General features: G+C 40.9%; 2 protein-coding genes across 5 annotated transcripts; both read right to left on the bottom strand.

The window, feature by feature from the left end:
- Positions 1-8,597: 8,597 nt before the first annotated feature.
- On the bottom strand, positions 8,598-15,091 carry LOC124195125 (peroxidase-like). 2 transcript variants are annotated; one of them, XM_046589635.1, is made up of 15 exons: positions 14,059-15,091; positions 13,886-13,976; positions 12,303-12,664; positions 12,107-12,233; positions 11,666-12,042; positions 11,509-11,594; positions 11,224-11,443; positions 11,005-11,145; positions 10,752-10,853; positions 10,610-10,678; positions 10,354-10,536; positions 10,138-10,290; positions 9,756-10,049; positions 9,515-9,674; positions 8,598-9,411 (listed from the first exon to the last, which is right to left on the bottom strand). In XM_046589635.1, the coding sequence occupies exons 2-15, from the start codon at positions 13,915-13,917 to the stop codon at positions 9,081-9,083; spliced, it is 2,637 nt and encodes an 878-aa protein (XP_046445591.1). In that variant the 5' UTR covers positions 13,918-13,976; positions 14,059-15,091; the 3' UTR covers positions 8,598-9,080. The 2 variants fall into 2 exon arrangements, with proteins under 2 accessions (XP_046445591.1, XP_046445592.1); XM_046589636.1 differs by having other exon boundaries at positions 12,303-12,661; positions 14,059-15,049.
- A 4,648-nt stretch (positions 15,092-19,739) lies between these two features.
- On the bottom strand, positions 19,740-23,952 carry LOC124193546 (TBC1 domain family member 25-like). Of its 3 annotated transcripts, none has more exons than XM_046587422.1 (12): positions 23,752-23,952; positions 23,068-23,251; positions 22,792-22,997; positions 22,563-22,719; positions 22,307-22,500; positions 22,097-22,235; positions 21,899-22,029; positions 21,749-21,798; positions 21,564-21,681; positions 21,426-21,495; positions 21,232-21,364; positions 19,740-21,154 (listed from the first exon to the last, which is right to left on the bottom strand). In XM_046587422.1, exons 2-12 carry the CDS (start codon positions 23,140-23,142, stop codon positions 20,280-20,282), a joined length of 2,148 nt encoding a protein of 715 aa, XP_046443378.1. In that variant the 5' UTR covers positions 23,143-23,251; positions 23,752-23,952; the 3' UTR covers positions 19,740-20,279. The 3 variants fall into 3 exon arrangements, with proteins under 3 accessions (XP_046443378.1, XP_046443380.1, XP_046443379.1); XM_046587424.1 differs by having other exon boundaries at positions 23,640-23,893; XM_046587423.1 differs by having other exon boundaries at positions 23,726-23,893.
- Between the last annotated feature and the right edge of the window lie 138 nt (positions 23,953-24,090).

Below are 24,090 nucleotides of genomic sequence, written 5' to 3'. Positions count from 1 at the left end.
ATTTTTCTTTTGCTTTTTTTCGTGTAATTTCCCTGCCATACTACATTTTCGTTTACATCATAGCCGTTCATGTCTAAACTATGATTTGCAAAATTTCGTAAACTAATAGTAAATGAGTGGAATGCAGCATTAATAGGACAGAACACCAATTGTCAATGTCAGTAGAAATAGTCTTTCCACAGTTGTCTACTACTTTGGTCCTCTGAAGGCTGCAGCTGTTCTCTTGTTGTTGACAAGATTGTTGTTACTTATTTGTGTAAATACCTTGTCTTCCAGCCTTGACAATGAATGTTGGAGTTAATTCTTCCATGATGGGAGAAACAAAAACAAATTGCAGAATCCCCACTAAAGAAGTATACAATGTCTTATTAAAAATTAGTGAAGATTTCTCGCCAGGTAGAAATTTGAAACGTGTTGGATTCTTCCAATACACTGAGTCCAGTAATGCTTTCTTTTCTTCTGGTTTCAACGCTTCATATTCAGTACAGTTCCATTATATATCAGTGATGGAATGTTTAAGGGACTCAAGAGTTACTAATTGCATGAAATGGTGGATATCGAAGTATTCAAGTTCTTTTAAAAGGTTTAACATATGAAGTGGCAGAAAAACAGTCAATTTTTTCAAGCATCTAAAAAACGAGCTTAAGCGAGCGTGTAGACAGGCGACTCATTTTCCTGAAATAGCAATTGATTGCAGTCAAACCTTTTCAACACTCATTTCATGTTTTTAAATCATAAATTAAGATACCCAAATAATTATGAGAATTCAGAAAACGCGTAAAATGCGTGACATGTTGGTTGGCGATATAAGGGTTTCGATTGTTCGCAAAATTCCTTGCAGAATAGGGAAATATTGTGGTAAAAAAGTCCAATATTCCCAGTTTTTTCTTATTATTTCCTTACTTACCTATTTTTCATGATTTCATTACTTTTCTGGGATTTCCCAAAATTTTCTTAGTTTCCCAAAAATCCTTAAATTTCTTAATTTTATAATTTGTCCGTTTCCTCGGCTTTTTCCCGAGGGATGCAACTCCTCGGCAGTGGTCTTAACATTTCCAAACGGCAGGGCCTGTGGGTGTTATTTCATCAAATCCAGGTGAAATTTTGTAGAAAGAGAATTATTATGATCTGGAAATTTAGATCTAATTCCCCATTATAATTACATAGGCAATGTATCGGTTTGCAATGAAGCTAGGCCTCAAAACAGTTACAATGAGCTGAACGACATTATAAAAAAATTGTACAGATGATGTCATGAACTTTGTTACACCCATTACAGGCATCGCAAGGATTAGCTGTAAGTTAAGTTAAGTAAGGCTGTAAAGAAGCAAGGCATGCTTGAAATTTTATTACATGGATTCGATGTTGGCATCGTTGAGGGTGTAGAGAAATTCTTGAATTATGTTCAGCGGTTTTAGTTTAATCGTATCGGCCAATTGAGATCTTGTGTTCAAGGCGACCCGAGAAGAACGTATAACCATATCGAATCGTTTTACCGTAATAAACTACATAGAAAAATTATCGGCACCCCCTTAAACCTTTCATAACGACTTGAAAGAAAATTATGGCAATTATAAATTTCACGTCACATTTTTCAAATCATTATTGAACATAGAAAGTAAACGTTGTGAGAAAAAAATATGGATAGTCAGAAATATTGCTTCTGTTGAAGGTTTGCGTTGCACTTTGCTCGGGGACTTATACAAAGTAAACACATATTAAGCCCCGAGATCCAAGTTTGATTCATGGCAGTGATGGTTAGAAATTCTGCATTCAAATAACCTTTCCTGCTTTCCTGTGATGAGTCCTCTAATTAAAATCCGATAAGCAAATTAAAAAATACGCAAATATAAAGATTACGTGTTTAGATTTTTTAAAAAAGAGAATTAAAGGAAAGAAACCTGAGGATTTGTGGGCTTAAAAATGCCAAGAGATCTTGAATAATTTTCAGTTAAGCTCCTAGAAGCGACTCTGGTGCAAAAGTTTTGCATAGGGCAGGAAAAATCGAACCAATCTTTTTAGACGATGTATATGGTTTGAAAGAAACAACATTGTTCTCTGCTCCATAAGTTGCTTTGGGTTCACTTGGCTCTCTTAAGTTTTGAGAGCCGAACCGGAATAAGTACCGTGATTAATAAGTATTTTCTTACAAACAAACAATTTGTGACGTAGGGGTGGATTTGGGAAGAAGTAAGGTGAAAAAGTTTTACCCAAAATTGTCCATAAAACATCTTTGCAGCATAGAAAACATTACAGTGTTCGAATTAATAATTAAGATAGATAAAGAATATTTCATGTCTTACTTTGCTTGTTTACTGAGGGACTTTAACCAATGTTTTTTCAAACCAAGGGACAACTTATTTGGATTTATCTCGATTTTTCAAGTCCCACAGGTCCAGAGATAAGGAGATGGGACACCTGATAGGGAATGCCGCCATGACACTTTTTGTCGCGCCATCTAGCGGCTAATGCCCTCCCTTCATCATTAGCAGCCGAATTCCCAGCAATTCTGGCCCCGGCTGATTTGGAATTTCAAGGGAAACCCTCAACCCATTGGAGGACATGAATAGAGCAAGTTGCCAATCCCCCTCCAGCATAAAAAATAAAGCCCGTCACCATAACAAATATTAACTACTGTTTCTTGCTCATAGATATTGATATTTTTGTAAGGTAATAATGATCAAGAAGGAAAATGTGTATGTTATGGGATTATGTTATGGGGGTCAATGGGAACGGTCCAAGTCAAACCTTTTTCATCAAATCAAATTGAAAAGACTCAGAAGAAGGGAACGGTCCAACTAAATTTCTCATTCCAGTCCCTTTTACAATTGTGAAGTCAGGCTGTTTAGGAGAATTTCAGTTGGACCGTTCCCTAATAATAATTTAACTTGTTGAAGTAAGGGAAACCTTAACTCAGAAGAAGGGAACGGTCCAACTAAATTCTTCATTTACAGTCCATGACTTCATTACTATAAAAGTACTGCGAATGAGAAATTTATTTGGACTGTTCCCTTATATTGAGTCACTTCAAACATATTCCTGATGCAAAGGGTTGAAGTGGGACCGTTCCCAAAGTTACAGTCAATGTCTTCTTCAAAAAGAAGATATAATTACTTCAACAAGTTAAATTATTATTAGGGAACGGTCCAACTGAAATTCTCCTAAACAGCCTGACTTCACAATTGTAAAGGGACTGGAATGAGAAATTTAGTTGGACCATTCCCTTCTGCTGAGTCTTTTCAATTTGATTTGATGACAAAGGTTTGACTTGGACCGTTCCCATTGATCAGCTATAAAACACACATTTTCCTCCTCCATCCTTATTACCTTACAAAAATATCAATATCTATGAACAAAAAACAGTAGTTAATATTTGTTATGGTTACAGGCTATATTTTTTATGCTGGAGGGGGATTGGCAACTTACTCTATTCAAGTCCTCCACTGGTTTCCCTTGAAACTTCAAATCAGCCGGGGCCAGAATTGCTGGGAATTCGGCTGCTAATGATGAAGGGAGGGCATTAGCCGCTAGATGGCGCGACAAAAAGTGTCATGGCCGCTTTAACACGGCAGTGTCCCATCTCCTTATCTCTGCACAGGTCTTCCGTCTGAAGAGTTTTCCAATACCCTTTCTAGACCAATGTGTCCAACCAGGAGTATGTTAGGAGGAGAAGATCATATGTAATCAAATGTTGAAATAAAAAGGGAAGAAAACCAAGCAAATTACCTCGGATCCATGTACGTATACTTCCATGTGTACAAAGGTTCCTCAAAGGTTTTCAATTTTTAATATTGTTTTTCAATGGCTTTGTTTACCAGAAATTGGTGGTTCTTCTGATACTGATGATTATGATTATGACAATCACTAAAAATATTTAGCCTCACGAGTCACATATGGGCACGCGGACGTCTTTAATTCTATTTATGATAAATGGAATTCTAAGGAAAGTTTGGAAAATTCGAAGGAACATTTTAGTGGACGGAAAACCGATCGAGGTTCATGGTAACTTCGCAAGGAGAAATGTGATTTGATCGTAATATTCCTTTTTCAGTCTCTCTGACTTCTTATCATATCTCTGATCATCTTTCATTATTAAAAATTCTTACAGTCTTCAATCGGGAGAATGGTCGAAATATACGCGATGATCCACTGATAATACGTGGCATGATCGACAAAGAGCCACAAGAAAGAATTTCACTTGAAGAGGATATTATAGCAGCCTAACGAAAACGCTAACTCATTCCGTGAGGTGGATTCAGATCCAATCGAATTCAATCATTAACTACGGCACAGACCTTAAATCAAGCAAAGTGAAGGATGCCTATCAAATAACCATTTAAGAAGTTTAAAACTGCACAATTTTCTCCAAAGCAGAGTCTAAATCACAGGAAAACTCCTTAAATAATGGAAATCGACTAGGAATAATATTTTCAAACTCTGTGGGGTAAAGAATTGGCGACAGAGTCAAGTATTAAAGAAATCGATGATAAATTAAAACTGGAAGAGGAAGAACTAAAACTACCGGATTCTACCTAACCGGAACTGACGAAAATTTCAATGGAAAAAATTTAAACTAAAACTGAAACTGGCGAAACTCCGTAAGCCGCCATGAAAAAACTGTTACTAGTTCACGTTCAATTTTTTTTCACAATTTCAGTGAACTGGCAACTTCGGACATTAGCCTACTCTATAACTAAACAACCTCTACGGTTAAACAAATTTTTATTGTTGAATAAAATACTTTATTTAAATTAAATTAAAATTTTACTTTAGTTAAATATACTGTGATGTGTTTAATCACATCTAAATTGGAAACTGAAGACGCTTTGAGCATAATGGAAAGGCGCCATACAAATACATACATTACAATACATTACATTACATTTATTCTGTTTTCATGTCGTGTAAAAAATTTATTGTTACGGTTAATCTTTTAAGAATAATAATGATTTAGAAAAATGTCTTTACTGCGGGTAATACTGGACATCTTTTTGGGAATAATATAATAATGGACTGTAAGAGCAGTAGGCTATAAAAATATTCAACATTTTTTTGGTAAAAAAACAACATAATTTTGTAAAAAAAACACCATCTTTACTTTTATTTCTGATTCAATACTTAAAACTTTCTAAGCCCCTCCTCTTTTTACATTTTCAGCGCTGCGTTGTGCATTCCACCCCCCCCCCCAAGCATTAAATTCCAAAGTTTGATAACATATTATCATTATTATTATTTTTTTACATATTATATTACCTTATTGACCAAAATAACTATTAAGAATTTCATTTTCAATAGTTTTGCAATAGCATTAGAGTTATAACCATGTCTTTTATCACCCCCCCCCTCTCTGTCCAGTTTTCCCCCCTGAAATTGTTTTTTTCCCATTTCTTTTTTTTTTTCAAAGCTTGATTACAGCTAGAATAATGATCTGATCTTGATGAAAAAATTAGGGGACATAGATATCGGGGCGTTTAACAATGTTTTTATTTGTTTTCACAAATTATGTATAGTTCAAGAGATATTGGGGAAATAATGTTTTGTCCTGAGTGACCCCACTCTCCCCTAATACAGAAGCATCATCCTCCGACTTGTGTATATAATATTTACTTAAGTTAAGTAATGCACGAAGCGAGCCTTATATTAATATATGGTCTGCTATTGATTCTTTGAGATCTCCTTTTTCACTTCAAAACTATTTCTGATGTAGAAGCATGGCACCCCGCCATCCTAGCCGCACTCATAAAAAAGAACTGCCCGCTATACCTTGTTCGCATCATCGGAGACTATCTAGCAAATCGGAAAGCTCAGATCGACATCGACGGCCACCTTCTTGAAACGGACATTTCCACTGGTTGCCCCCAAGGTGGAATCCTCTCAACATTTCTATGGATTACTCTAATTTATGATGTTTTCAACATCCTTCTTCCTTTCCCAGTTTTTATATCTGCCTATGCCAATGATTTAAATATCGCCTGCAGCCACCCTGATCCAGCCACAACGACGTCCAGACTAAACATCGCATGCAAAGCAGTCATAGACTGGCTTTTCTCCATTAAACTCCTGATCAATCCCCCTAAAACCATCTTTATGATCTTCGATATTCGTCGGTGTAGTCGTCTGCTCCCTGATAATCTATCTTTAACTCTTCATGGTACAACTGTCTTCCCTTCCACCAGCACTACCTTTCTCGGCTTTCATATTGATTATCTCCTCAGTTGCAAAAAGCACATTGTTATCCCTCCCTCACCGGGCCTAAACCGTGTCCGGCTACAAACCTTTTATAAACTTATAGTTGAACCCACTATTCTATACGGCTGCTCAATATGGGCTAAAAGAGCAACCTTAAAGTCTTAAAAAAATCCTACGAAGTACCCAAAGGAGATATGCAATTCAAATGCTTCGCGCCTTTCGCACATCTCAAACTGAATCCTTGATAATCATGTCTGGACTCATGCCACTTGATTACAGAGTCCTGGAGCTAACCCCCATCAGATATCTAGAATCATTCAATGACAAAAATAAGTTCTTTAAATCAGCCTCTATAATAGCTACCAAAGCTATTTCTGCAACTAATCTGAACATCTCTTACGACCGAGCTAAATTTATCCGTCTACCGGATATACCACCTTGGTATAGAAACCACCCGCAAGAAATGCAATCTCCGTCATCGACAACACTCACCTCTTCCGATCCTACGACAACTAATATTTTCACAGATGGCCTCATATGGAAATACGGGGCTGGCTTTTCTGCCCTGATCTGCTTTTCACCCGAACTAAAGCATTCGCTCTTTGGATCCCTACCTCGCCACACTACTATCTTTCAAGCTGAAGGACATGCAATTCTCGCCGACCTGAAAAGGATTGTCTCAACAAACCCACACCCCTCTCAAAGGTACGAAATTTACCCCGACTCCAAATCCGCGCTAGCTGCATGTACTCTGACTGCGACCACTAAATCCTCCCAACCTTTCTTTTCTATAGTAAAAATCTGCCTGCGGCTCAAATATAAAACTTGTTTGGATACCGAGCAACTCTGTCCACCCTGGCAACTAAATGGCAGACTCTATTGCTAAAAGGGCCTCCCAACTGGTCCTCTCATCACCCATCCTTGCCGATGACCAAATCATATGCAAAAGATGTGATTCTCAACTATGTCAACACTCTATGGGGACATGAGTGGAAGTCCAAAAAAGCAGGAAAGTCAGCGCGAGTCTTTTTTTCCCTCAGCGGCCAGTGCAAAAATTCTCAACACCAATAGCCTTTCCTACCAGACTATAATCAAATCCTTACTTGGCACTGTCAGTTAAACGCCTATCAATATCGCTTCAAGTATGTTTCCTCGCCAATTTACTCTTGTCTTTCCGAAGATGAAACCGTAGAACATTTTATACTCAGATGCCCCAATTTTTCCTTACATCGTGAGCCTCTAATCCGTAGTGCGCCGTAGTGTCCTCCATCTAAAGTTTACTTGGCCCCATAAACTCTATGTCTTCTATCCCACCCCGCGGTGTTGTCACGATTTCTCCTTTGTTTCATTATCGTAGAAAGGGTAAATATCGCCTACTAGAGCAAAGGCGAAAATTTCCCACCTCTGAAAATGAAACCAAGGGGAACACGTGCCAACACCGCGGGGTGGGACCGTGGGATAGAAGGGTGGAAATGGGAAAAAATGACAAATCTCATTTTCAATTCGAAATTCATTATATAAAATGAAACTCAAAAAATTTGAAAATGACAATTGTCGTAGAGCTAACGAAGCTCTTTATTTTGCATTTTTTGCGTCTTTTTAGGGTTATTTGTTCCCTATTTAGAGAGCAGCAAAGTAGCCACTAATACACCTCTACAGCGTGTTTCCAAACTTCTGGATCAATTTGTAGCTGCCCTCCCCTTACATATAGTACATAGTAAATCTGAAAACAATTCAGGAAGTAGCCAACCACTATAGCTACTTCCAAAAAAAATTTCAATACCCTCCGTCAAAAACCTGATTTTTGGGAACGCGGCGAAAATCGGCTTTTTACATAAGCTTCTCTCGCGCGTTTCCAAACTTCTGGTAGGTACTGTACAATACATTCAGCAACACAACATTTAAAGATTGTAGATCATTTGACAGGTTTAATTTATCAACAAATAATCTAATTTCATTCCTTACCAAAGTGATGTTTAACGTAACGTAATTAGTTGGCCATCCACAGCAAAACGATCACCTCTGCCAACTTTTTGTCACTGTTTTGACGATCGCAATCGTTCAATCGCGCGATCACAACCGCGGTCACTTTTTCGTTATCATGACCGTGTTTGCGATCTAAACTGAAAATCGCGACTGGGATTGGGATATCAGGGGGGCCAGAAATCGTGCGATCAAATTTGCGATTGACGCCATCTTTAGATTCTAAAATTAGTATAAACCTAGAAGCGGGGGGCGCCAAAAAGCAACTTAAATAATTAAAAAAAAAAAAACTGAGTGTTAAAAATGTGGGGTCAAAACGGCTCTCTGCGCCCCTTATGACTGAGGAAGTGACATTGTGTGTCGCGTCATCCCCATACATTTCTCTTATAGCTATTTTTGTGATATAGTTTAAATATAAAGTATGGTTGATGAAGAGACGAGAACTGTATGTGGAATATTATATGTTAGTTAACAAAAAGTATATAAAGTACAAAATCCAAATTGAAAAATCGTAGTTGGAATCGTTGTCCTGTACATCGTACGATTTCCCCCACAAATATCCTTTGACACAAAGCTGGACAAGTAGTAAATAGTATAAAATTAAATAAATATTCATAGCGTTGCAACAAAAAAAGGAAATCAAACAAAGGCGAATATTGTGTCCGACCTAAAGCCTGCTGACCATCGTAGTGGAAAAGGCGACGGTCAATAGATCAAATATTTACGACGTATTTTTTAAACAGATAATAGCTATGCGATAGGGCGTTTTAAATACATTCTTTGTTAGACAGCAACTTGACACGAATTATTAAAAAAAAAAACACCGCAGCACTATGTATAAAACCATCAACGATAAAAAAATATCTGTAGAGTTTAGGTTAGATATCCTGCAGGTCCAGGTTGGTTGATTACTCATTATCCTCTTTCTCCTCCGCTTTAATTAGTGTTCGAGTCAATGACATCGGGATAGGTCGAGGCAGTTCCTCCACCCAGTCGTCCTCAGGCTGCAGGAGGGGCATAGATCCCGATCCTTTTCCTTTGGACGGCGATCCCGCTTCACTTTCGTAGTCGTCCGTGTGTTGGTAAACGAGGTTGTTGCTGGCTTTGAGGGAATTTGTAGAAAATTCGCCTTCAGGTGAAAGGTTCGAGTGGAAAGAGGTCGCCTTCGCCTCCGTTTCCTTCCAAGCCCTCAAATCCATCTGGAGAATGAGTCCTCCACGACACGAAACTCGGGGATTTCTATTCAATTACAAAATAAGCAAGTGGGTCCCGTCTGTTATTATTATTTCAAAGAAGAAGAAAGAAAAGAAAAACAATAAAAATTCTAATGGTGGTTCTTTACGTGTCAGAATCTGGTTGGAGCATGACCCAAGGTTGAACCGTTTCCGCATCGTCCAAATTGTCGCAAATGATACGGGCCAAACTGGATCGGCGCAGTTCTCTCAATTGGCTCTCGGTGAAAGCGTTGGGCACGTCCCCGTTCTCGTACCAAAATCGATCTCCTGTTTTCCGATGCAAAACAGAAGAATTTGAGTTGAGTTGCATGCTACTCGGCGGTTGTTAACTTTGAAATCGGCCCATACCAAGACGGAGATTGGAAAACTGCTGGGCTATTATGCAGGCAAATACCGGGCCAACCATGCCGCCAATAACAGGTTTCTCGGCCATAGCGCCAGGAAAGAGGTCGATATCTTCGAGGTTCTTGTAGGCGATGCGAAGTCGGCCGACAGTGTCGTCATCCATGATGGAAAGAAGTTGGCCCCAGTTGTGAATCGGAGTCAAACCGCAGGCTTCACGCCAAACGACGTACGGCGGGATGCCGTGGTCGCGTGCTCGTTGGATGTTGAGTGCCATTAAATCCATCCCGAACGGCTTTTCTATATACAAGAGAAAAGAACGCGCCGTCAATATTTTATTATTCTTTTTTCTAAATCTCTGAGAAGAGGATATGGCGTTTTATCTTACTGCTAGTCTGGAACAGATGGTTGGTCAACTCGTCGACAATGTACTCGTCCCGCCTCATTGCCGGTTGAGAGCACATGCCCAGCAAAATGCGGTCAACGGCGCCAATGTTATGGATGGGCGTCGGATCCATCAATTCCTTCCGCAGTGGCGTTCCTTCAATTTTTTTCATTAATACCGGGTTATAAATTAGATTATTATTATTTTTAAATGACTTACTGTACGGCAGTAGCTGGTGGAAACGGTTGCATCGGTTCAGGTTTTTCGGGATGAGGGAATGACCGAAGCGGAAAGCGGCCGTCCCGAACGAATTGGCGGCCATTGGATTGATGCTGTTGTTGTAGCCGTAAAAGAATCCACGACGTTTGAGCCTCAGATCAAAAACTTCAATGACCCGCTCGCCTAATATAATCAAATTGAAATTTTCCAATTAAATTATTCCCTCTCAATGAAATTATTTCGTGTGAGCTTATACCGAGAACGATCGGGAGAAACTCGTTATAAGAGATGTGCTGCATCTGGGCTCCGACAATCTTGCGAGCCTCTATTTTATTTAATGAATTTAATTAGGTTACCATTTTCGTGAATTAAAAAAAAAATAGCCGTTTTCTACATACCGTGAAAGAGACGCTCGTCGTTCCAGTGGGGATTCAACTCGGCCAGTTTCCTGACCAGCCGATTGTGTTCGCGCATCCAGGCCGTGTGCATGGAAGACAAACCTGCGCAATTAAATGGTGACGGACTTTTAACCACTAGCGGTTTTGTTGGCTATTTTGTTTCGTTGCTGTGGTTAATTTAACTCTTTGTTAAAATAGACCATCTGTCGACCACACAAATCACTTGTCGAAATCATCATGCAAATTACTATACCTGGTTGTTCGTTGGTCCGGCTGTCCCCTCCTTTAAAGCAATGCATGTTTGGAGAGTGGGAGCGGCATTCATCGTTTAAAGGCTGTTCCATGACGGGCAGCAAAGCTTTACGGAACATCATCTCACGGCACTTCATCATACCTGTTTATTTAATGGATTTTTAATTTTGAGTTAAACTTGAAAGAATTAAAAAAAAAAAGAGATATTGTTGTTGTATACCTCTGCTGTAAAGGCGAAGGGAACTGAGGTACTTGTCGGTGCTGCCGTAAACGTTGGAAGCGTCAAGGTACGAAGTGATTTGGTTAATTTGTTCACGGGGGCCCAAGAGGCAGCCCTCCGACGGCGACGGACTGGAGCGAACGAAATTCAAACAAGTCACGTTGTACTTGCTGTAGAAGGCGTCGTCGGATGACACCTCAATCGGCATACAATCCGGATGCTATTAGAAATAGTCAAATTATACAATTCGTCCTCTACCAAATGATATGCTGACAACTCTCGTACCCGGTTTTCTTTATCGACTTGACCCTGTCCGTCCTTCTGGCAACACTCGGGGATGCTGCCGTTGAATCCTCTGGTCTGCGAAGAAGCTGAAATATTTCAAAAATAAAATGAATATCAAATGAATGGGAATGTTTGAATTTTAAATTCAAATTTTTACATGTGAGGTCGTGATCGAGGAATTGTCCCCACTGCATGACCATGGTGGTGAACTGGCTGGTGGTGATGTTGCGGTGGCGGTGGACTAAAGCGCTGACGGTGCGGGCCGTCGGCAGAGCTCCGCCTTGGACGGACCGGCGGAAGGCTTCGACTCCGTCACCGTATTCGGCCGGCAGGAAGCGCTGGAACGGGCGGAAAGAAGCGCCCCACTCTGGGTGCTCGGCGTTGTTGCACGTCCCGTCGCCCGTCCGGTACAGGGCGCTAAAGGGCGGGCACACGATGGTCTCGGCTCTCAGCGGGCACTCGGCGTAGAAATCCGTGTTGCGCAAAGAGATCCGCCCTTCTTCGCCGAAACGGTTTCGTTGACTGATTGTAAATCTGTCCCAAAGAAAATGCCATCAAAAATATTTTCAAAAAGAAATTTGTTTGAGGTTGTGTATACTTTTCACGGAGCAAAGCGTAAGCCTTGATGGTAGCGAAACCGTAGCGGGCATATTCTTTCGTGATCGAGTCTTGATAGTTGAAAGCGGCAACACCGGCAGCCGGATCATCCTTCTTAATGATGTGCCCTGTTTTATATAATTCCACGAATTTCATTTTAATGATCAAATCAAAGTGTTAGATTATCCTGATTGAACCTTCTTTGTAGAGTCGGGGTTCCAGGTCGTTGATCAGGTAATCGGAGGCGTTGAGTCCGGCGCCGAATATGTGTTCAATCAGCTGGATCTGTTCGGGACTGAGGTCGTTGGGATCGCGCTCGCTTTTCTGGTGTTCGCGGATGAGGGTGAGCATAGCAGTTAGCGGTGGTTGTTGTTGTTGCTGCTGCAACAAAGTTGCGGCAGCGAGTCGTTGGGCAGGCGGGGGGTCCAGTTCCTGGTGATTGGAAGCGTCGGCCAGCGTCCAGCAGCAGCCGAAAAGTGGCCACAAGCCGGCGAGACCAACCACCAGACAAAGCCAGGTCGACATCGGGAGACAAGGGAGAAAGTACGACGTCGTCCTGCTATTAATATAAATAAGAAAAAACAATGTCCATCATCGATATTTCATTCTATATCTACAATCAATTATATCAATGGCTGTGCGGGTGCTATGCCCGATAACAAGAATTTACGGCCGACAAGGGGGGAGAATTAGAGCGGCCAATTGAGGCCAACGTGCACTATATACAATTCGATTTTGTCCTTGGTCTGTGAAACGAAGAAAGAAGAAGAAGAAGAAGAAGAGACAATAGAGACCGTAAATTGACAAGTCTTTGAACTGCGAAGTAGGACGCACGGAAATCGCGCAGGGCTATAGCTTCTTCGTGATTGCAAAGAGCACAAAAGATATAACCCGAAATGAAACCAAATTATGTTGCACAGTTCCTATGGATATATAGGTAATCGAGAGAGAAAAAAAAGAAATCTCTGGATCTTTGATCCTTAAGTGTATATTTACACACACCCATTTCAAATGACGCGGCAAAACCCAGTCGAGCGTACGCGGTAGATATATAAATAAGTACGTCTATAAATTAGCGATCTGTACGGGTGGTGTGTGTGTGTGTGTCCTATACAAGCAGGATGTGGGTTAATTTGACACACTAACAAGACTATAATACAGTATGATTGTGACTAAAATATGACGATATCTCTTCTCTCGGCCGGCAGAGATAAACCAAACAGGAAAAGGCAGCGCAAAAGACCGCGCATCTTCGCGGCAGGGTACATCAAGTCAACAAACCTAACCTACTTTCTCTCTAATTCTACATGCCATCCCAAACTCTCCTTATATCTTTTTTTTTTTTCGTATTTTTCCCCCCAGAATTCACCTCGGTTGTTCATCACGCCGGAAAGAAATTGGTGATGTGTCCCGTGTGCTGTCCGATTATTGACTGCCAATGACTATTAAGTGGTCCAGCCAAACAACTTGTCAATGCCAAGGCCGGAAATTAGAACTTATTAGAACCGGTTATACCGCGTATAATCGACCGAAAGGCAACTTTATATCTGATTCTAAAAATAAAAACTATGTACAATTTCCTTTTTTAACAGAAGAAGAAGAATCGAGGGTGGAAATGGGAGCACATTGCGCAACTTATTTTTCTTACCGACAATTTCTCAAACCCCCTTCCGCCGGAGGGATTCAAGCATAATTATCGTATATGACCGTATGTACAAGTGCATTATAAAGAATCAAAATTCCAATAAGATGAAGAGAAATCAAAATCAATCTTTGTTACCTTTGGGAAGACGCGGCTATTTTTTGCGACATTTCTCGGCGTTAACTGACTGAATGGCCGCCACGGAGCCGAACAAAATTTTGGCCGTTACCTGTGTCGATCGAATGATTAAAATGAATAAGTAAAATAGAATTGAATTGAAAGAATTTTGTTTCTTGGTGGTAAAATTATACCTGTACGCGACCGACGTCCGGATAACCGGAGGATGAGCAGCACGAGTGATTGTAGCTGGTGAACTGCTGCTGCTTGGACTGCTGCTGGTAGTTGTTGTTGGCGCTTCCGTTGTTGTTATTATTGTTGGCGGCGCTGCTACTGCCAGTTCCAAACTGAGAGGCACCTAGTCCGCGTTCGCCGCTCATATTTCCCTCTTGTCGCTTCCGTCTCTTCGGGGGTGGAAAAAGAGAAAAAAAAAGGGGGTGGGTGGGTGGGAGGGGGTAGGAGATTGGAAAACGGTTTTTCGTCACACCTTCTTCCACCAGGCTGGAGGAAAAGAAAATAATATGGAAGAAGCTGAGGTGGGCAAAAAAGTAGGAGGACCAAAAAAGAAAACGAGAGAGAGTCAGGGTGGTTGGGGGGAGGAAAAAAAAGAAAGAAAAAGCAAATTGGGTAGGAGGGGGGTAGAGAGAAAGGTATGATACCAAGGAGAGAGAGAGAGAGAGAGTCACGAAACGACGTCAGCGGCGCCCGGCGTCGAAATAGCCACTAATAGGAGTCGAATGAGCTCGATCTTCTTCTTCTCTCTCGGCAGTTGTGTATAGCAGTGCGACGACAGCCCAGTGTAGTTGGAGTCTAGATGACGACGTTGTATTTTCTCTTCTTCCAGGTGTTCTAATAACCTCCTTTTTCTTTTCTTTTCTTCTCGGCTTGTATTGAACACACGACGATGATACGATTGAAAAATGATACTCTTTTCCTGGTTGTTGGTTTCTCTCTTCTGAATTTCTATTTTTTCTTTTCTTTCCCCCGGAGTGTTGAGGAAGATGACGATGAGGATCAAAGTGCAGCTCGGGACGGAGATGAGCTACTGGCTGGACGAAACTGGCACGGCTGACTGGTAGCTCGACACTAGTGATCACGAGCTTTTTAGCAGCAAAACAACGAGAGAGAAAGAGAGAGAAGCTGCTCGCTTGTGTAGTGTGTGTGCCGCGGCCAGTGATGTGTGTCTGTGTGCGCTGGATCCGTCCAGCTGCCTCCCCCTTCTGTTTTTCTCCTTCTCCTTCATTTCACAGGGAATTTGATAAAGGAATAACTCTTTTTTTGTCTTCTTTTAGAAGAGAGAGAGAGAGGCGAGCAGTGTGTGTGTGCTATAAGATAAGGGTTAAAGGGAGTGTCCATCTGGGCTGGCCCAGGTCTAGAGTGTGTGTGTGTGTGTGCTGCTGGCCCTTATTCAGGACGACCTGACCCACCACCACCACCATTCAATCTCTTCTATATTTCCCATCTCTCTCTCTCTCTCTCTACATAACAGGTTCCTCCCTCCCAACCTGTCCCCTAGGCTTGTTTTATGCACAACGTGCCATCTACGGGACCGGACAGGTTATCACAGCTCATCATCATCAGTACACACACAGAGACGGACCCGTAGGACCCGTATCGGGATCGTCAGTACCCTATAGAAAATGAGACACGTACGCACGCACACACACACCTGACGAAAAAAAGGGCTCCCCCCAAAAAAGGATATCAAAACCGCATTGATAGCGATTGAATTATTAATTGAATTGAATTTGAGGTTTTTTATTTTATTTTATTTTTTCATTTTCTCATGGGATGATCCAATCGGAAACGGATGATGAGAGGGGAAAAACCTGAGGACAAGAAAGAAAAGAAATAATAAGAAAAGATAAAAAAATAAAAGACCAGGTGCTTTTTTCTTGTTGTTGCTGACGTTGAACGCGTTGAGAATGGGGGCAAGATTGGGCGTGGTTTGGGGTAGATGTGGGCGGAGTTGACCCACGATGCTCATGGACGCTTTTGGTCAACCTTGACCGCTCGTATATACAGTCAGTGCTCTGTGTGTGTGTGTAACACACACAGAGAGAGAGAGAGAACAATTAAGGAGGGAGACTGGCTCCCGCTTTATCCAACACGCAGACTCACGACACGCGCATACTGACAACAAAATCATTTGATTTCTATTTTTTTTTCTTTTTGAGCAAAAATAAGGAAAAAAAATGGCCTGAAAATAAGAAAACAGTTTTTTTTTCGGGTGTCTAGCGTATAATATTCTCGCGGGGTCGTGGTGGCAACGGCTCCTCCTCAGCACGCAAGGAAGCGGGCCGGCGCCCCCTACCTACCCAAAGAGAGTTGGGAGCGCACGTCTCTAGAGAGGTGCATACGTCTATTTTACACATAGCAGCAGGAGCAGCCTGATTCAACGTCCATAAAAGGGCAGTTGAAAGGCCAAGAGGACTGAGTCAGTCGGTCACCGACCAACAAGAAACCCACAGAGAACTGGGTCACGACAAGCTCGAAAAAAAACCTCATCTTTATTATTTTCTTTCTTTTCTTTCTCTTTAAAACTCTCGGCTACGTGCGTAGACGCATTCGTAATCATAGGCATGAACTTCCCAGGAAAAAAAATTGAGCGCCAAATCTCTATTCAAACTGCGGTTGGATGGAGAAACAATGACAGATTGAGACAAGAGTTTTTTGTTTTTGTTTTATTTCGACGAATCGACGCTCCACAGGTTGTGCAGCTGCTACTGCCACCTCTTTGGGGTTAAGAGAACAAAGCGGCTGCCAAGAAAATAAAAACAAATTTAATTTGTCTTTTTTTTTTTAAAGGGGGAAAATCAAGTCAAATCAGATGAAACCGGTTTGCGATGTTATATGGCCGGCGACAGGTCGAGTCTCTCTCGCAGACATCCACCAGCGCAATTTGTCCGCAATTTTTTTTATTTTCTTACTTTTTTATATATACTGCACTTATCATCTATTATGTATTCAATCATCGGTTGCCACATTCGCCCTACATGGACCTCATTATTTTATCTGATGTTACGGATTCTTATTTCTTTCCTCCTCCTTTTGGGTGCATGTTTCTTTTTCAACTTTGCTGTGTGTTGCTAGAAAAACCCACGGGGCCGTGATGATGACAAATGCACGTCCGGATGAGAACCCGGAAGAAACCTCAAAGCTACGCGCACCACTTACTCCGGATGATGGAATTAGCCCAATAATATAAATATAACAAGAAAAACCATGAAATATAATAAAATGATATTTCCAAGAAATTCTGAATATAAAACCTGTTTAAAACTTTATGGTTCGATGATATTTTCAATTGACAAAAAAAAAGGAATAAAAAGGGACAACCAGGTATTGGTCAGTCACGGCTCTTCTTTTCAATCGACTATTGCCATATTTGTCATCATCACGAGGACGCTCTTGTCGTCCGTGTCCGAGTTCTATGATGTTTTGAATACATAACGGATATTTGGCTCCCGAACGACGAATAATAAACAATGATATGCACAAGGTAAAAGAAAGAAACAACACAAAAAATCTGCTCGATGGAATAAACTCTACATTTTTATTAACAAATAAATAAAACAACAATCAACGGCTACAGCATTCCCAGAACAAACGGTTATTGCGCACCTTTCAAGTGCTTATGCTAAAAAAAAGGATAAAAATAAATAATTCCATCACATTCACAGATTTAAAAAAAAATACAAATTAATTCACGGCTATTCTTCTATCGTGCATACAAGTAGCTAGTACTACGGTATATAACCATCGGATTGAGCGGCCTTCACCTTGCCCTACATCCTCCCACCGAAAAGTCATCCAGCAAAGTGTTGCTGCTGCCGTAGTATAGAGACGGCCACGGGCTAACACATCTTTTGATAACAATAGAAAAAATTGATGGTAAAAAAACCCCTAGCCCAGTCACATTTTTTGAATTGTTCTGGCTCACGGCTGGAGCAAGAGCAAGATCCTATTTGGAAGAGTTTCTTTATTCCCTATACCGCAGTATTTTTTTATTAGATCTTGCTTCTTCTTCTTCTTCTCTATAATATCAGCCATAAAATAAAAGAAAACTCGATTGGTCAAGAGCGATCCCGTTAACATCGTTTCCTGCCCAAAGAAGCGTCCGTTTATACGTATACGTTGTAGTACGCTCAATGTTTGTTGTCTTTCTCTCCCCACCGACTTAAAAAGCTGATGGATTCAAAATGTCCAAGAACCAACAACACAAAAAAGAAGAAGAAGAAGAGAAGCAGCACGCACCACCTGGAGGCGGTGCCAGTTGAACCCTATTTCACGAAACGGTTGTCCTGATGCACTCCAAACCGCGCGTCTCACATCCTCATTTGCATGCGCAGACGGTTGGGGGAGGGGGGGGGGAGCGGGAAGAGAGGTTTCGTAACAGCCATCAACCTGCTATAGTTATTTCCATCATGGCCCGTAGGCCTATGAAGTCATACGCTCGTTCGCTGTTGACCAGGTCACGCGGGAATAAAAAAAAAGGGGGTGAAAAGGAGGAGGAGGAACGACGACGAGCAACAACAGCTCAGACGAAGAAAGAAGAAAGAAAAAGACTTGAGTCATCCTCGGGGCTTGTCAATATTAACACACACACCCTGTTGACCGCCATCCGTATAACTGTATCTGTATATATACACTATACAGTATCAAAATCTTTCGTGATGTTTTTTTTTTCTTTCTTCGCTCTTCTCTCTCTCTACTTTTTCGAACGATAATATTCAGGCCAACACTTTTAAAATTGTAGAGTTAAAAACATGATGGTCATGTATTTTTTTCTCTTGGCAACAAAGAATGAGGTCCGTACGAAATATGGTCGTCATTATTTAATGCACTTTATTTTCTTCGATCGTGGGAATTGTAGAGTGTACAAGAATTTTCTCCCTTTTTCTTTTGTTTGCTCAAGTAAGCGCTTTGTGTATTAGCGTTTGTATGGGCCGCTATTTGACACAATCGCCAAAATAAAAATTCAATTATTAAATCTCAATTGTTTTTTTTTCTTCTGTGGAATTTTTAGGCTCATAATATTTAATTTCGTACAAATTGAAAAGAGAAACTTGGTTGTTTAATGGAACAATAAGACGACGAGAGATCCTAATTGAACACGACGGAGGAAAGCGACATTTTACAGGCGTGCCAATTCTTTTTTTTAACACCCATTTTGTTATCGATTCACGTTTGTGATAATTGAGCGGGGAATGACGTCACACGACCGCAGTTATTATTATTATTTTTTATATTTTGTTCGACCACAAACCACCGAGGCGCATGTAACGTGCGGGTTAAGCTCGATAGTTTTCACAACTTGATCCGACGTTTTCACCAGTCCATGGGATGTAGTGCACCAGCCAAACAGGCAGGCGAGTGGGTTTTTTTTCTTTCTTCATTCCCCATTGTTGTATAACATCTAGCTTTAAGCAACTCATCGTCATTTCGAGTTTGAGCGCACCATATAACTATCCAGCGTCCCTTCTACTATATACACGAGAATCTAATATAACGCCGTCATCTATATTAAAGTACAGAGCGGAGAGAGATGCAATTGCTTTTGTGGTAGGTTGTTATCAACAGCGAGCCAACCAGCTCGGGTTTTCCTTGTTTTCTTTTTTCTCCTAACGTTCCCAATGACTTGGTCTCTGTTATATTTATAAGTCGGACCCCTCCAGCAGGTTCTTCGTGTGTACAAGCGTTGATTGAATATCAATGTCAGCTGTCAGTGAGTCCGGTATATATCTTTTGGTAATCATAATAATATCAAACGGAGTTAGATTTCCACTCCGCCTTTACCGTTAACCCCAAATGCAACCAGCAACCCGCAGTCAACGGTCGTTGATGTAATAGGCGCGATTCAAATTCAATTACCTATGTCTGATACCATTTATTATGCATTTTTGTTAAAATAAATAACGCTGAATTAGATCGCCAAGACACTCAGGGGAAATAACAGAGCTATTCGGTTACGAAACAAATGCGTCCCACTTGAGTCGGACTTCCTCGGGTTAATATCTTAGACTTGCGACGGAATTACGATTTATACTCAGGTCTGTTTTGAAATGGTGCTATAGCTCAATTGAACATTATTAAATAAGTTGCGACACGAGTAGAGAGAGAGGAGAGAAAATAATTACATACCAAACATGAAAATGAGGCCACTGACTAGTAATACTGACAGCTTGTTTTTTTTTGCGACATATTTTCAATGGATACGAGGACGACAAAAAAATTGAATTCACATGAAACATAGCTAATTTTAAAAAATCTAAATGGAAGAATATAAACAGCGATTTAAAGGACACACGGAATGCTAGTCTGATTTTAAGGATCGAGTCACTGATTTTTGTTGAAACTGGAGGAGATGCAGCATCTCCACCGCCATGCGGATTTTGAAGTTGGTAGAAACTGGTCAGCTGCTCTGCGGGTTGAAATGGCCAAGATATCGGTAGTAGAGGGTGCGGGCCTGGCTGAGGACGCGCTCCAGGTTGTGTTTGCGAACCAGCCGGTCGAAATGCATGGCCATTTCGTTGCTGTCCAAGGATCGGTTGATGATGGAATCGCGGTGTTGAAGCAGCACGGTGAGGCAGAGGAATATAAGAAAGGGATTGCCACATCCCAGCACGTCTGGCGAAGGAAGACTTGGTCTGACACCACTTCTCACGTAGTTGAGATGGGTCGTGGGCTGGCTGGATGTGCCAACAGCAGCGGCAATGGCAGCAGCAGCCTCTGTGGCTTCTTCACAAGAACCAATGACTTCGAAATCCTGCAGGGAACTGTCCTCGAGCGGGCAAGAAGGGGACACACTCGACTGTGCTTCAGGATCCTTTGAATTCATTAACGACGAAAGGGCACTAGATAAATGCTCGACACTGGAAGCGGCCAATGGACTATGCTGCACTTCTTCTTTGACAGACTCGCCATTCGCTTGAGCAGGATCACGGGGAGATTCGGTAAACTCTTTGGGTTTGAAAGGATCGGCGGCAGGAGATTCTAAATGATTGGGACTCATTTTACCATAGGGAGCAAAGACATCGTCCAATTCCGGTTCCATTTTGGCCCGGTCCCAGCTGGGCGAACATAAATACTGACTATCACGACTATTCTTCAAAGTGGAATGCAGGCCGGCTAGACCATCACTGGAGTTAAACGAAAAAGAAGAAGCTGGGGATGAGCTTTGACGACGAAGGCTGCAGACTTTTGTGTAAGGAGACTCTTTTATCCTAGTGGGAAGAGGAATCGGAGCCGAGGCCGTCGGCGCAAGATCGGGAATGCGCTCAAAAAGAGCTAATTTTTATTTAATAAAAAAAAAATAATAATTTCAGTTAACGATCCAGTCGAGAAGAATCGAATGTCCCAGTTACCTAATTCGTCTTGACGAGGGGATTTTGGTAAGGAGCTCCAAGTCACCTCCAACATGCGCAGAGCTTCGTCAAAAGCGAATTCCCGTTTCATCTCGAGCAACAACCAGCGGTAGCAAAACAACAAATCGATAGCCTGGTGGGAGAAAAAAGTTAGCGTTCATCAGCAAAAGATTCTAAAGAAAAATTAATTTTACATTATGTCGCTGAAGGTAGGCGAAGAAAACTGGGTCATGATAGGCGATTGCACAGCACAAGTGGTCGAATCTATTCGAAATCGTTTCTCCCATTACAAAATGTGACTGGGAAATGACGTGCACTTTGAATGATATTACTTTAAAGTCATAGTGGTCCCGGTGATGGAAAAATTCTCTTTGAGTCGTTCCATCAAGGCGGTAAATGCAATGTACGAATGTGCCTCGTTATCCATGACAAAGAGAATGGGACTGGCCACTGCAAGAAAAGTAAAAAGAAGGGACAATCAACGGAAAGGGAAAAAAAAGTTACAATTTCGACTTACTGTCACTCATTCCTTGGCAGTAGCCGGTTGTTGGATGCATGATAGCATAGCTACGATTTCCAAAAAATCCAAAAGATAAGGTGTGCGTTTAAAAAAAAGGTGTGCAAGGATGTGCATTTAAAAAAAAAGATATTTTGATCAAGCTCTTACGTGGTCAAAATGTTAAAGAGTTTTTCGACATTTGGGTTATCGTCTCCTCCACTATAAAACGGGTGTTGTCGATCAGTTCTAAGGACATCTTTTCTAACCATTGAAGTTATGTGTTGCAGCTCCTCCGTCATCTACAAAAGGGAAACAAAAAAATAAAATTTGATTTCGAATTGGATTCAACAAAGAAAATTTTGCCACCTTTTTATTCTTGTAGTAGATCATCCATTCACTTTTCAGCCGCTGGTATTCTTCAGACTTTCTGCACATGTACTTCATCCTTTCACTCCCGTTAAGCCCGTCGGGGTAGACATTTAAAAGGTGTTTCCATACCACGCGCCTAGAACAGACAACGACAAGACCAAATGTCAGTTTTATAGCGACGCTATCAATCAATGCTATTTAATCAACCTGAGACTAGGTTCAAGACCGCCTTGGAAAATTCGTTGTTTGCACTCATCAGCCTTGACCAAAGTTCCCACTCCGTCACGGAAATCAGTAAATTCGGCATCAGTCAGAGGGGAAGTTGTTGCACCGACAGCAAATTCACCCGAGCTACCATTTAGATTTAAAGCTTGCTGCATAAGATTAATCGTTTTCCCTACCTGCAAAATCAATACAACCCAATAATAAACTCCGCTCAAAATTAAATTGAATAGAGATTTACTTTGGTCATAATCTTTGTTTGTATCGAAGGATCACTGCGGACTTCTTTGGGTTGAACGACTTTACAATCCGTCAATGGAATGTTAACAAGATCCCATTCTTCAACATGTTCCAAAGGTATGGGGTCAATTCTCAGACATAAACAGGGGTCGGCAGCCCTAAAAACAAAACATGTAAGAAAGTTTTAAATGGGAACGGAGCAAATATTTCGATAGAAAATTCAGGCAAACCTTTCGAACGCGGCTTCCAAGTCCCAGTCCGAGAGCAACTGAAGGAATATCTCTTGCCCACTGGGATCCTCGAAGCGATATTGAATTAGAAAATCAGATTTGATGTCAAACGCTCTGGAAATTAAGCTGTGAAGTGTTTCGAAATTAGTCAATTGCGGATCCAGACTGAATCGTCGATATTCAGGAACAACATGTCCGTCCACCCTCTGAAAAAATTAAATGAAACTATTGTTAAACAGATTCTTATCAGATAATGTAGATAAATAGTTTACAAACTTTTGAGTGTGAGCTGAATGAGGCCTTGACTCTCACAGGATCCCCCCATTTTCGTTGATTAAATAGAGGATACATCCCAGCTCTTGGTAGTGGATCAAGCCATGATCAATTATTCCTTCACGTGTGCATTTAGGTTGTTGGTCAAAAATCTTTTTTTGTTCTTTCACCAAAAGCCAGCAAGCATCTACATAGAACACAACAGGTAAGACTGTGTACTGAATGTAGCCATTATGCAATTCAACGGTTATAAATATTTCAAGGAAAAATGGTGTGGTTTCCTGTTAGTACAAGCAATTCAAATTAAAACCACAAGGTATTCACCCCACACAATAGAAGTAAACAAGATAGGACACAATAAAATAAAACAGGTTTCTAGTGATTAATAGACTGAAGTAAATACATTTGTGTTCAAGGTATTCTTAAAATTTAAAGTAATCAGATTCATACTCTTGGTCTCATTTGTGTCTCTCCCCAATGAATCATAACAACCACAGTGGCTTGTACATTAGAACACTTTTTGGAAAGCGGTAATCATTGGACTATACTCACAAAAGGTATTGTGTGATATTTACCCGAAATTTAAAGAACACAAGCAACCAAAATCATCGTAGAAAAAATGATTTGTAACAAACATTTCGTTGGCTGTTGATAGAATTACCGTTTCAGTTCCCTGGTAGGACTTACATGAAAAATCACGAGAAAACGGATGATCACGAGAAAAAAAGCTTATGACGTGTTTTAAGTCTACAACATGTTACGATTTTATGAGTAGATAGGAGTCGCAGGAGTCGGTAACTTCGTGAATTTAGTGAGAGGATGAGGAACAGCTGTGTACTAACTCTGAAGCCACCTGTCGGGCAACATACACACTGCAACACGTTCGAATTTCTGATTCTGAGTACGGAATTTGAAAATTGTCTTTTTTTCTAATGTTTAACAACAAATTGAAAGATTTTATTTTTTACTGATCCTTCAGTTTGCGTGATTTTATATTTTTTTTAAAACTTTTTTAAAATTCTTTTC

Source organism: Daphnia pulex, chromosome 5, assembly GCF_021134715.1.
Source record: "Daphnia pulex isolate KAP4 chromosome 5, ASM2113471v1".
Taxonomy (NCBI): Eukaryota; Metazoa; Arthropoda; class Branchiopoda; order Diplostraca; family Daphniidae; genus Daphnia; species Daphnia pulex.
The sequence above is the reverse complement of the archived record's forward strand: the minus strand, read 5'-3'. Positions and strand labels throughout refer to the sequence as shown.

Bases quoted from the DNA above. Each gene is read 5' to 3' on its own strand.
- LOC124195125 (XM_046589635.1), bottom strand. From the start codon at position 13,917: ATGTCGCAAAAAATAGCCGCGTCTTCCCAAAG. The intron at 12,043-12,106 runs GTATACACAACC...TCTTTGGGACAG, and splicing joins TACGCTTTGCTCCGTGAAAA to ATTTACAATCAGTCAACGAA. The intron at 10,854-11,004 runs GTATAGTAATTT...TTAATTGCGCAG, and splicing joins CCGGACCAACGAACAACCAG to GTTTGTCTTCCATGCACACG.
- LOC124193546 (XM_046587422.1), bottom strand. From the start codon at position 23,142: ATGTATCCTCTATTTAATCAACGAAAATGGGGGGATCCTGTGAGAGTC. The intron at 22,998-23,067 runs GTTTGTAAACTA...TAATTTTTTCAG, and splicing joins CATTCAGCTCACACTCAAAA to AGGGTGGACGGACATGTTGT. The intron at 21,799-21,898 runs GTAAGAGCTTGA...TGGAAATCGTAG, and splicing joins CTCTTTAACATTTTGACCAC to CTATGCTATCATGCATCCAA.